General features: G+C 60.8%; 1 protein-coding gene across 2 annotated transcripts; it reads left to right on the top strand.

Moving 5' to 3' along the window:
- The first annotated feature begins 431 nt into the window (after positions 1–431).
- On the top strand, positions 432–6,688 carry CBX4 (chromobox 4). 2 transcript variants are annotated; one of them, XM_030923887.1, is made up of 5 exons: positions 432–684; positions 813–856; positions 1,970–2,035; positions 4,152–4,218; positions 4,462–6,688. In XM_030923887.1, exons 1-5 carry the CDS (start codon positions 616–618, stop codon positions 5,896–5,898), a joined length of 1,683 nt encoding a protein of 560 aa, XP_030779747.1. In that variant the 5' UTR covers positions 432–615; the 3' UTR covers positions 5,899–6,688. The 2 variants fall into 2 exon arrangements, with proteins under 2 accessions (XP_030779747.1, XP_030779748.1); XM_030923888.1 differs by lacking the exons at positions 432–684; positions 813–856; positions 1,970–2,035 and adding an exon at positions 2,050–3,190.
- Positions 6,689–11,136: the final 4,448 nt, after the last annotated feature.

Here is an 11,136-nt window from a genome sequence, read left to right on the forward strand (position 1 = left end):
TGCTTCCGTGGCCCCCAGCAGGGGTCCCGGGGCCGTGAACACTGAGAACGCGCCGCGAGGGGGAGGCCCGGGCACCAGGCCGCGGGCGAGAGGTCGCTGCCGAGACCCTCCCAGGCTGTCAAGCTCTCCGCCCGCCTCCGCCCCGGCGGACACACCTCTCCTTCCCGGTCCCGCTCCCTCTCTGCAGCCTCCCTCTCCCAGGCTCGCCGATCCCTCCCCCTGCACCGCCCCGGCGCCCTCCCCTCTGCGTCCCCCACCCGCGCCCTTTCCTCCTCCCCCCGCCGCCCAGGCCCGGGGCCTCCGGTAGGCCCGGCTGCGCCAATCCGCGCAGCGGCCCGCCCCCTGACGCCGAGCTGGGCCCGGCGAGGCCCCGCCCGCTGACGTCCGGGATTTGCATGAGTTCTTGTGCAGCCGCGGCCCGGGCTCAGTTGTCTGAGCGAGCGCGAGCCGGGAGCCGGGGCGGGCGCGGGCAGCGGCGGGCCGGCCGGGGTGTGCGGGGCGAGCGGCGGCGGCGGCGGGGGCGCTTCGGCCGGGGCGGCAGCTGGGCGCCGGCGGGAGCTAGCAGCGTCTGCAGCCGCGCCGGCCGCCCGCGCCCCGGCGCGCTGCGGCTCGGCCATGGAGCTGCCAGCTGTTGGCGAGCACGTCTTCGCTGTGGAGAGCATCGAGAAGAAGCGGATCCGCAAGGTAGGGCGGCGCGGGGGCGGCGAGCGGCGGCCGGAGCGGCCCGCGAGAAGGCTGGGAGGGGGTGGGGAGGCTGCGGGCCGGGCCGGGGATCCCGCGGAAGCTGATGGAGTGCTGTCTCTTCCCCCCAGGGCAGAGTGGAGTATCTGGTGAAATGGAGAGGCTGGTCGCCCAAGTAAGTCGCGGCGGAGGGCGGGGGCCCGGGGCCGAGGCGCGGGGCTCGGGGCCGCGGACCCGCCGAGCTGCTAGGGGGGGTGGGGGGAGCGGACGGGAGGCGGGGTGGAGGTGGGGTGGAGGGAGGAGGGGGTGGGGAAGTCGGTGGCAGGCACTGGGGAAGCCGAGCCGCCGAGCCCGAGCCCCGCGCCCTGTGTTGTGCTCCGCTCTCCGGGAAATGCCATCACTAATTTATGCACTAAAAGGAGCCGGAGGAGCTGGAGAGACGCGGGGCCGAGCCGGGGAGGCCGGCGGAGGGAGGGAGGGCTCAGGCACTGACTGATGTGCAGCAGAAAATGGCTCCTTTCCCCTTTCCCTCCACCGAACGGCTCCATATTGCAAAACCAAAAAAAAAAAAAAATTAAAAAGCGACGAAAATGCAATTGTGTGCCTTCTCCCTCCTAGTGGTGCAGGGAGGGGAAGAAGAAAGGCAGAAAATGTTGGGAACTGTCACTGCAGCGCTTTTGGTGGAGAATTTTTTTTCTTTAATTTGAAATGCGAAGGCACCGGATGGAGATAGACGCGCAGGCACACGCACACTCACACACACACACGGAGGCATATTTTTGTGTTGCTGAGTATTTGGGGTTTGCTTGCCCGTGACAGCAGGCTCCTGGGCCACGAGGGGGTGTGGGGGGGCGCTTGGCTGTTGGTGATCGGATTAGGGGTCAAATGGAGAACGACTGAAGCCCTCGCGGGGACTCGGGGCTGGGGAGAGGAGGGGGACTGCGACTTTGCATTTCGGCTGCTTTGCACGCAGGCTTCCTGGTTAGCAAAGTGGCTTTGGAACATGTCGCAGTAACATGCTTAAAATTCTTGACAACTGCAAAATAAACTGCTAGTTTCATTTTCCTTACCCCTCCCCTTTCTTCCTACCCATGCGTGTTTATTTGAGGGGGACAGTGTATCAGGGATTATGTCAGGCCTGCAGAAATCTACCCTCCACATCCACAGCTAAATGTTCATAAAGACAGAGTAGGGCTTTACGTCACTCCCCACCTGGAGGCCTCGGCAAAGCTGGCTTTTTTTTTTTTTTTTTTTTAACACCGTGTCCCCCTCCCTTTTCCCTTGCAAGATATAACACGTGGGAACCGGAGGAGAACATCCTGGACCCCAGGCTGCTGATCGCCTTCCAGAACAGGTGAGCGTCCCCCACGCAGCCACCGCCTGCCACCCGTGACCGTATATGGGAATGGCAAAGGGGGCGACGCAGCAATAGGAAAGGGGCGGGTAGGGAGTTGGTGGGAGCCCCCTCCCTAACCGGCCTGGATGGGCACGCTGCGGCCCCAGCTCCTCTAACCAGCGTCCTTGGCGGTTGCTGCAGCTTGGGGTGGGGGCGGGGCAGGGCCAGGGAAGGCCAGGCTTGGGTTTTGGGGGAACTTTGGGAAGGGTGTGTGTGGGTGGCCCTGCAGCTGCCCGGAGAACTTGGGGCTGTGCCTGGTTCCCCAGGGGCCCCTCCTGTTGCAACCTGGGAGCCCCACCCCCGGAGCCTAGGTGTTGCTGTCTGCAGCCACTGGCCGCTTGGCACCAGCACCTCGCGGTGAAGCTCTGAGGGAGCTGGCATTGTGAAACCGCCTGGACGTCATGGAACTGAACTTAACCTGTTGGCGGCTGGAGAAAAGTTGACATGGCCTTCAAAGTGCACCCACACACCCCAGGGAATTGAAGCTTGGTCAGGAGTAGATTCCATAGGGTGCTGGGTTGCCCCCCACCCTGACCCCAGTGGGCTGTTGGGCAGGGCAGGGCCACCCACCCTCAAGGCAAGGGCGCTTGACCCAAGAGCCTAGGGTGGGCGCTGCCCGGTGGCGGAGGGTGGCTGCTTCTGGGGACTCACCCTCGTGCGCACGGTTGCTTGTCACGCCGCAGCTGCTGCAGCTGGGTTCCTTGCCGGTGGCTGTGGTTCTCTGTTTCGGAGAGGGTAGAAGGGGGAAGGGCGAGGAGGGGAGGAGCAGCCGGGGCCCTTGGAGCTCGGCCACCCCGCTGCCTTCCATCTCTCCTCCCCCTTTTATTTTGCACTATTTCCTGTGGCGCGTTTGGCGCTAAAACTGTAAACTGTAGACCCTCTGAGCTAGCCACCGGCCCGGCAGGGAAGTTGCCCTCCTGCAGTGCAGGGGGGCCCAGAGCCGGGATCCTGCCCCATTCCACCTGGGAGTTCACCACCCTGTAACCATGTCAGCAGCTGATGCCACGTTGCATAATGGGCCCCTGAAGAATTAAAACACAGGCTGTTGCAATGCCACGCAACTTCAGCGTCAGGCCCTGGCCCCCACCCTGGGGCATGTCAGAACTCCCCAGGGTTAGTCCAAAGGGGCATGGGGGTGGTAGCTAGAGTCTGTGAAGAACCCGTTTCTGGCCCAGGAATGGGCTGCAACTTTGGCAAACACTAGAGAGGCATCCCACTCTTCTGTGGAGGGCTGGGTAGTGCCTGGGAAGATCCAGCCCCCAGCTGTAGATCACCCTTAGGCTGGCCTGAAGGCAGGAGCCTGGTGGCTGTAGAGACCGGTGCTTCCGCCCATGGGCTTTATTAATAATTTGGAAACGGAGGCAGCCAGGAGCCAGACTCCAAGGAGGAGGTGGTGCTTCTCCTAGCTGCTCTGGCCACGCCCACCTGCTCAGCTGGGAGGAGCCCAGGGTTCACCAGGTGGCTACAAACCTGGCCAGACCCTGGCCTTGGTGGCCTGCCCCCGCCCCCAGCCCCTAATTGGCTCATTTGCCGCTGTGTAAACAAGGGCGCAGCCCCTCCCCCTGTTTAGTGCCTGGCCTTTAAGAAAGAACCCTCCCTTCTGCCGGAGGCACTCGTTATCGGAATCTTAATGAGGTCATTAGCATCCCGCGCTTCTGACGGGAGGGATGAGGTCGGCGCACACCTCGCTTGGGCTGGTTTGTCTTCCCTGGACCCCAGTGTCAACTCCTCTTGGCACAGAGCCACAGGTCCAAGGCTGCGGGCAGGAGTGCCAGAGGTGCAGCCCTAAGCTTCTGCCTCCTGAGCACAGAGGTGGGGCTTGGGGGGTGCTGAGTCAGGTGTGGGCATCAAAGTGGGGGAGCCCTTCGCCCAGGACCTCTTGGGCAGAGGAGGGTTGCTGCGAAGGTTGAGGGCACTGAGGACTGACCCGCCCTAAGCTCTTCATTCCTCTGTGTCCTGCCAGCCCTACCAGATGCTCTTTGAAAGTGGGGGACCATCACCGAAGATTCGGGAATTAGCGGGGAGGGGGTGACGCAGAGGCTAACAGCACTGCCCTCTGTTCCCTCCCCCCCAGGGAACGGCAGGAGCAGCTGATGGGATATCGGAAGAGAGGGCCGAAGCCCAAACCGCTGGTGGTGCAGGTGAATACACGTGGCCGCCCCCGGGCACCCCCTTGACGTCCACCAGAGCTGCCTCCAGGCCCGGGGATGGGGGGGGTGGTTCCTCCCAGCACCCCAACCCTGCTTCCTTTCTACTAGACCTCCCACCTCCGGCCCCCCATGAGGCAGCTGCGGACCTGGTGAGGGCTGGGACACTCCAGAAACTCCCGGCATGCGGTGGGGCCGGCTTCCTCCCTCCTCTCACCCCTGCACCCGTTCCCTCAGGTGCCTACCTTTGCCCGTCGTTCCAATGTCCTGACCGGACTCCAGGACTCCTCCACTGACAACCGTGCCAAGCTGGATCTGGGCGCGCAGGGGAAGGGCCAGGGGCATCAGTACGAGCTCAACAGCAAGAAGCACCACCAGTACCAGCCACACAGCAAGGAGCGGGCGGGCAAGCCCCCGCCGCCGGGCAAGAGCGGCAAGTACTACTACCAGCTCAACAGCAAGAAGCACCACCCCTACCAGCCCGACCCCAAAATGTACGACCTGCAGTACCAGGGCGGCCACAAGGAGGCGCCCAGCCCCACCTGCCCGGACCTGGGGGCCAAGAGCCACCCGCCCGACAAGTGGGCGCAAGGCGCGGGGGCCAAGGGCTACCTGGGGGCGGTGAAGCCCCTGGCCGGTGCGGCGGGTGCTCCAGGCAAAGGCTCCGAGAAGGGCCCACCCAACGGAATGATGCCGGCCCCCAAAGAGGCTGTGACGGGCAACGGGATCGGGGGCAAGATGAAGATAGTCAAGAACAAGAACAAGAACGGACGCATCGTGATCGTGATGAGCAAATACATGGAGAACGGCATGCAGGCAGTGAAGATCAAGTCCGGCGAGGTGGCCGAGGGGGAGGCTCGCTCCCCCAGCCACAAGAAGCGGGCGGCCGAAGAGCGCCACCCGCCTGCCGACAGGACCTTTAAAAAGGCGGCAGGCGCAGAGGAGAAGAAGGTGGAGGCGCCGCCCAAGAGGAGGGAGGAGGAGGTGTCCGGGGTTAGCGATCCGCAGCCCCAGGATGCCGGCTCCCGCAAGCTGTCCCCGACCAAGGAGGCCTTTGGAGAGCAGCCCCTGCAGCTCACCACCAAGCCCGACCTGCTGGCCTGGGACCCGGCCCGGAGCACGCATCCGCCCTCCCACCACCCGCACCCGCACCCCCATCACCACCACCACCACCACCACCACCACCACACCGTCGGCCTGAACCTCTCCCACGTGCGCAAGCGCTGCCTCTCTGAGACCCACGGTGAGCGCGAGCCCTGCAAGAAGCGGCTGACTGCGCGCAGCATCAGCACCCCCACCTGCCTGGGGGGCAGCCCAGCCGCCGAGCGCCCAACCGACCTGCCACCAACCGCCGCCCTCCCGCAGCCCGAGGTCATCCTGCTGGACTCGGACCTGGATGAGCCCATAGACTTGCGCTGCGTCAAGACGCGCAGCGCGGCCGGGGAGCCGCCCAGCTCCCTCCAGGTGAAGCCCGAGACACCCGCGTCAGCGGCGGTGGCGGCCGTGGCGGTGGCAGCGGCGCCCACCACGGCGGCGGAGAAGCCTCCAGCCGAGGCCCAGGACGAACCTGCAGAGTCGCTGAGCGAGTTCAAGCCCTTCTTTGGGAATATAATTATCACCGACGTCACCGCGAACTGCCTCACCGTTACTTTCAAGGAGTACGTGACCGTGTAGCTGGAGGGCGTCGGAAGGGGAAGCGCCATTCCCGCGGGGGGGCGGGGGGCTGAGCACCTGGGGCCTCGGGGCGGACTCCCCTCTCGCCAACCCGCCAACCTCGAGAGACCCGGGCTGGCCCCCAGGGTGAGGACGCCCGGAGCGGAGGTAACCATGTTCTCCCTGCGGCGGCTGTCAGACTCGGGCAGAGGCCCGTTCCACGCGGTGCCGGCGGGGCTCGCCCTCTCCTGCGCTTCCCTGCTGGAGATGGACCCCCGGAACTAACAGGGCAGCTCTGCGCCCGGCCTCAGAGTTCTAGTATTATATTTTAACCGTGCTAACTTGTCAAGTGCTGACTCTACTCCCGTTTGTACGTGGTGTTATTATTGAAATGTATTGTTTGAGCTCAAAAGGCCCGACCACCCCTCTTGGGCTGCTATATATATATTTATTTGTAGGTATTTATATATTGAAATATAAAAACCTAGATTTATGGAGTTTCCTCTAGATCATGTTATATTCTATATCAAACAAACTATTTTCTTTTGACCTTTTTTCCCTCCATCCAGTATTTCGGTTGACTTCATTTTCTCCCCTCTTCCCGTTCCAGGAACTGCAATACCAGTAACCTTGGTATATATTTTTTGATACTGTACACATGGATGTGTTGTTTCTATGTGCAAAAAAAAAAAGTTTGTTAAAAGGCTACACGAGCTCTCTAGAAACTGCTGCTACTAGAAATGTCTAAACTATAAGCTTCCAACTATTACCTGCTTGAATGTAAATATTAAATGGAGATGTTGAAGGTGCATTTTCGCTGTTTGAGATGAGCTCAGAAGGAACGTCGGAGGCAGGGAGGGGCCAGACCCCTCTGGCCACCAACTCCGCCTTCGAGCCCTGTGCTGAACCTTTGCACCAGCAAAGTGGGCTGGTTTTGCGGGCCGCAGCGCCGGCGCAGGAGGGTGACCCCGCTCCATGGGAAGTCGAGAGGCGCCCGACTGTAAAGGGGAATTCCTGCGGGGGGGGGTGGGTGTGGGAGCCGTCCCCGCCCCCAGGGTTTTCCAGCCGGCAGTGCCCACTGCACTGGCAAACACTGCGTTCTAGGTAGGGGAGGAGGGGGTGCAGGGGTGGGCGGCGTGGACACGCGGGCGGGACTAGTCCCCCTCGCGGCACCCACCGGGCAGCGGCTGACCTTTGGCTCTCCTCCCCTCCAGCCCCCACCCCTGGGGCTCAACACACCCAGGCGCAGGCCCTGGTGGGGCAGGGAGGTTCCTTAATAACCGCGCCCGGTAGGGCAGGTTCCGCGGGGCGGGGACCCCCAGCCTCTCCGCGTCCCCGGCTGGCATCGCCGGCCCCGCCCCACCGAGGAAGCTGCCGAGGCCCTTGCTCTTCGGGCTCTCTCCCCGGAAACCACCAGGCCAGAGGCTCCCACTAGAGGCGCGGCGACCGCGGACGGGGTGGGGGGCGGGGGGCTTCCTGCAAGATGGATGGGGACAGGGAGGAGGGCGGGCGAGCGAGGCCTGCCACCCCCACTTCCTTAGCGAGGAGAACTGGGACTCCTCACCCTTCTCCCTTGGGGTGGCAAGGCCAGGGCCCTTGGTGTCGCTTGGGAGGAAGGGGTTAAGGGTCCGGAGGGGGCGACGGGACTGGGCCGAGCTCTGGAGTGCGGCTCAGCTGGCCAGGAAGCCGCGACCCGGGAATGCGGCGGCGGTGGCCAGCTTTCTGCAGACGCAGCGATCTTCCTCCTGGTCGAGGTGGCCGCACAGGGCCAGGGAACGCGGGGCTGGGGGCCTGGCAGGCGCGGGGCTGCTCCCGACCTCCGAAGCCCTTCCCCTGCCCACTTGGGACCAAGGGGCCCGGGCCTGTGCGGGGCGCCAGGGCGGAAGAGGTCAACGTGGTTCAGAGAGGTGGGGGGTGGCGAGGTGGCGAGAGAGCCAGTGTGGGGAAGGCTGGGGAGAGATGAGGGCCAGGAGGGCGGGGAGGCCTGAATGCGGACAGTGTGGCCAGTGTTGGCTGCAGGCCACCAGCGGCTGGACGTGGGGGAGGGGTGCCCAGCAGGGGGGGAGGGGAGGGGGAAGGGAAGTTCTTTAAAAAAAAAGCCGTTAGGAGTTTCTAGCCCTGGCTTTTGTGAGTGGTCCCTCCCACTCCCCCGTCACCCCAGCCCCATTTAGAGTGAGTTACATACTCCCCTCCCCCACCACGGAATGAATGTCCTTTGCCACCCCTGGAGTGGAAGGAGGGTGATCTTGCTTCTGGCAAACTGCCTGCTGGGCACGAGAATTGGGCCTGTCCTTCACCGGCTGGTACACAAAGGCCCATGCCAGGCATGGACGTAGTCTCCCTGTTTTTCTAGCTGAGGAGAACTGAAGACTCAGGATGGGAAGGGAAACCTCTTGTTCAGGCCCGCACAGTTAGTGACCGGAGTGACCCTTAGTCCTCGGTGGTGTGCCCCACCCTGTGGGTGGCTTCTGCCTGGCTGGGTCTGGGGGTGGGAGAGGGGAGGTAGAGGATGGCACTCCCGCAGAGCAGGGATGGAAACCGTTCCACTACCATTCCTGGAAAGGCGTGGCCTGCAGGTGGCCTGAGGCCTTCAAAATCAGGCCTGCTAGCAGAGCCCTCGAGTGGAGAAGGGTGGTCCTGGACAGAGCCTGAAGCCTGAGGTCAGAAGGCAGACAATGCGCAGAGGCCATGGGTGGGTCAGGAAGAGCTGCTGGGATATCAGCCTGCTGCCAGACCTAACAGAGTGCCTAAGACCGCCTCTGTCCCTAGAGTGTCCAAGACCCCCTCTGTCCCTAGAAGGAAAGGGACATTTACTGACCTTCTGAGACATGCCAGGTGCCACTGGGCTTGTGGCTCTTGTTCAATTCAGTCCTCACAGGGGTTGGGCTTCCCTGTGGGAGGAGAGTCTGAAGTCCTGATAGGCAGACAGCCTGCCCAGGTTCCATGCTCATTCTAGAGCCCAGCTGGCTGCTCCACCACCTGCAGGGAGACACCCCATGGCCACCTGCCCCAGGGCCTCTTAGACACAGGCCTTCCAAGGTGTCAAGGGTTTGGAAATGCTCCAAGGGGGTCAGGGGCCCTGGCACTGGGACAGGAGGGTTTCTCCTCAAAGGGTCTTTGGGGTGGGGAGAGTCCAGCTGCCCCAGTTCTCCTGGGTGTAGACTGCCTCTTCCTAACCCTGGATGTCCCTCAGTGCCCAGCACATCACAAGCAAAGGGTAGTAAAACCTCTCTTTGAGCCCAAGCTCAGGGAAGAGAAGGAAAGCAGGGCACTAGGTCTTAACCTTGCACACTGGGAAGCCCACGCCTTTATTTTTTCTCAAAATGAATCTTTCTAACGGGGCTGAGCCTCCAGCATCCAGGCTGGAGTTCACCCAGCGCAGAGAGAGGAGCACTTGTGTATCCACCCCTGAAAAGCGAGCCCTGCCTGCCCCCGCCCCGCCCCGCCCCAGTCTCTGGTCTCCGTGTAGCCTGCCCCTCCCCCAGCTCATTTGCAGAAGAGCCAAGTTCAGCCTTTTAGCATTTGCTCCATCCCTGGATCCCACTGGGGCCAATGGAGAGAAGATCCACAGATCCAGGGTGCTTTGGGTCCAGTGTTGGCAGATTGAGCAAATAAAAATCTAGGGCGCCCAGTGAAATTTGAATTTCAGATGCATGACGCATAATTTTTTAGTGGAAGTATGTCCCATGAAATGTTGGAGACATATTTCTACTTTTTAAAAAAAGGGATGTGTTGTTTATGTACAATTCAGACTTTAGTTGGCCATCCTGGATTTTATCTGGAAGCCCTATTTTGGTCCTGTGTCGTCAACAGGATCAGTCCCTGCCCACAGGGATGTTCTAGTCCAGTAGGAGAGAGAAGGCACAGGAAGCTGAAAGCCACCTGTCCTGCCACTGTGGTTATGATACTGCATGTTGTCAGCCATAGAACATGCTGGATGACTGCATGGCGGTAGGGTCCTCACCTGGTGTTTAGTGGGGGCTGGGTAGGGGTTCTCAGGTTCTCTGTGCATGTGATACAACCCAGAGAAGTGGGGGAGACCAGAATGGGTCCCTCTGCCATTTGGCTCATGTTGGGCTCCTCCCCCACTCCTGCCAGCACCAAACAGCAAACTTCTAGAACAAACAAGGGAGACTTGGCTGGTGCACCAACTCCCCTCACCAGAGAACCTTTACCTGCCCACAACTCCATTTCTTGGTTACCTTAACGGGTGAGCCAAGATAGTGAAGATGAATTGGGTCAGGAGAGAACCTTGAGCACTCCTGGAAAACCCCCTAAGTAAACACACAGGTTGTCTTTTCACCAGGGAACAGTAAACATCTTGTGTCAGATCTAAATGCCTTCTAACGATTTCTGGCCTGGAGTCTTAGTTTGACTAAGGTATGGACACGCAGTCGTATTTACCTCTAAAGAACTCTCCTGACCCCTCTCCCCCTCTCTAAAGCTCTCTGCCTTCTTCCCTCAGTTCCTGCTGGGGGGATTATCTGTGGATCTGAGACCTCAGCCTCAGCCTCCCCAACTTTATCCTGGATCCCTAAGAGTGACATTGGGACAGGAGAGAGTTAGGACGAGCCGCAAATTGGCAAGCCTGCACTCGTACAAAATCAAATCTTCTTTCTTCTCCAAATAAGCGTATTCTCTGGTTCTGTGTTCTGGTGGCTGCTCCTCTAAGAAGGTGACTGCTGGGCGGAGGAAATCCTACTGAAGGTTGTTATTCTTGGACACAAGTGTCTACTTCCTGCAGCCACCACACCCCCAACTCCCTCCTCCTGCTCCTCTCTTCCCTTTGCAGTAAATGATAACAGCTAACATTGATTGAGCTTACTATGTGCCAGGCACTTTAGGGGGATTATCTCATTCAATCCTCACATCTGGTGAGGTGGGGAATGTCATTGTTCTTATCTCACAGGTGGCAATATGGAGGCTTGAGTAACCTGCCCAAGGTCAAACAGTCGGTCAATGAGGAAAGAAGGATTTAGAGCTGGTATCATCTGCCTCCCAGGGTCCTGCTCCCAATTTCCAGGGTTCTGTGAGTCCTTCAGAGGCCAGTTCAGGCCCCATCCCCTCCCTGAGGTTGTTCTAGATTATTCCAGCCTTTACCAGGGCCTGCTCTGCTGAATTATTGACATATTCACTGTTTACTGCCTCCAACCCCCGCCCACTACTCATTGTCAATCAATTGCACATTGCAGCACACATGTGTGCATGGGCCTGGATTCTCCAACTAGACAGAGACTGGAGTTCCTGAAAGGAAAACAG

This window comes from Rhinopithecus roxellana, chromosome 19 (assembly GCF_007565055.1).
Source record: "Rhinopithecus roxellana isolate Shanxi Qingling chromosome 19, ASM756505v1, whole genome shotgun sequence".
Taxonomy (NCBI): domain Eukaryota; kingdom Metazoa; phylum Chordata; class Mammalia; order Primates; family Cercopithecidae; genus Rhinopithecus; species Rhinopithecus roxellana.

What these genes read in the sequence shown, in the direction of transcription:
- CBX4 (XM_030923887.1), top strand. Translation starts at nt 616, where the DNA reads ATGGAGCTGCCAGCTGTTGGCGAGCACGTCTTCGCTGTGGAGAGCATC. An exon ending in TGGAGAGGCTGGTCGCCCAA is followed by an intron (nt 857 to 1,969) that starts GTAAGTCGCGGC and finishes TTCCCTTGCAAG; the next exon opens with ATATAACACGTGGGAACCGG. An exon ending in CTGATCGCCTTCCAGAACAG is followed by an intron (nt 2,036 to 4,151) that starts GTGAGCGTCCCC and finishes CCTCCCCCCCAG; the next exon opens with GGAACGGCAGGAGCAGCTGA.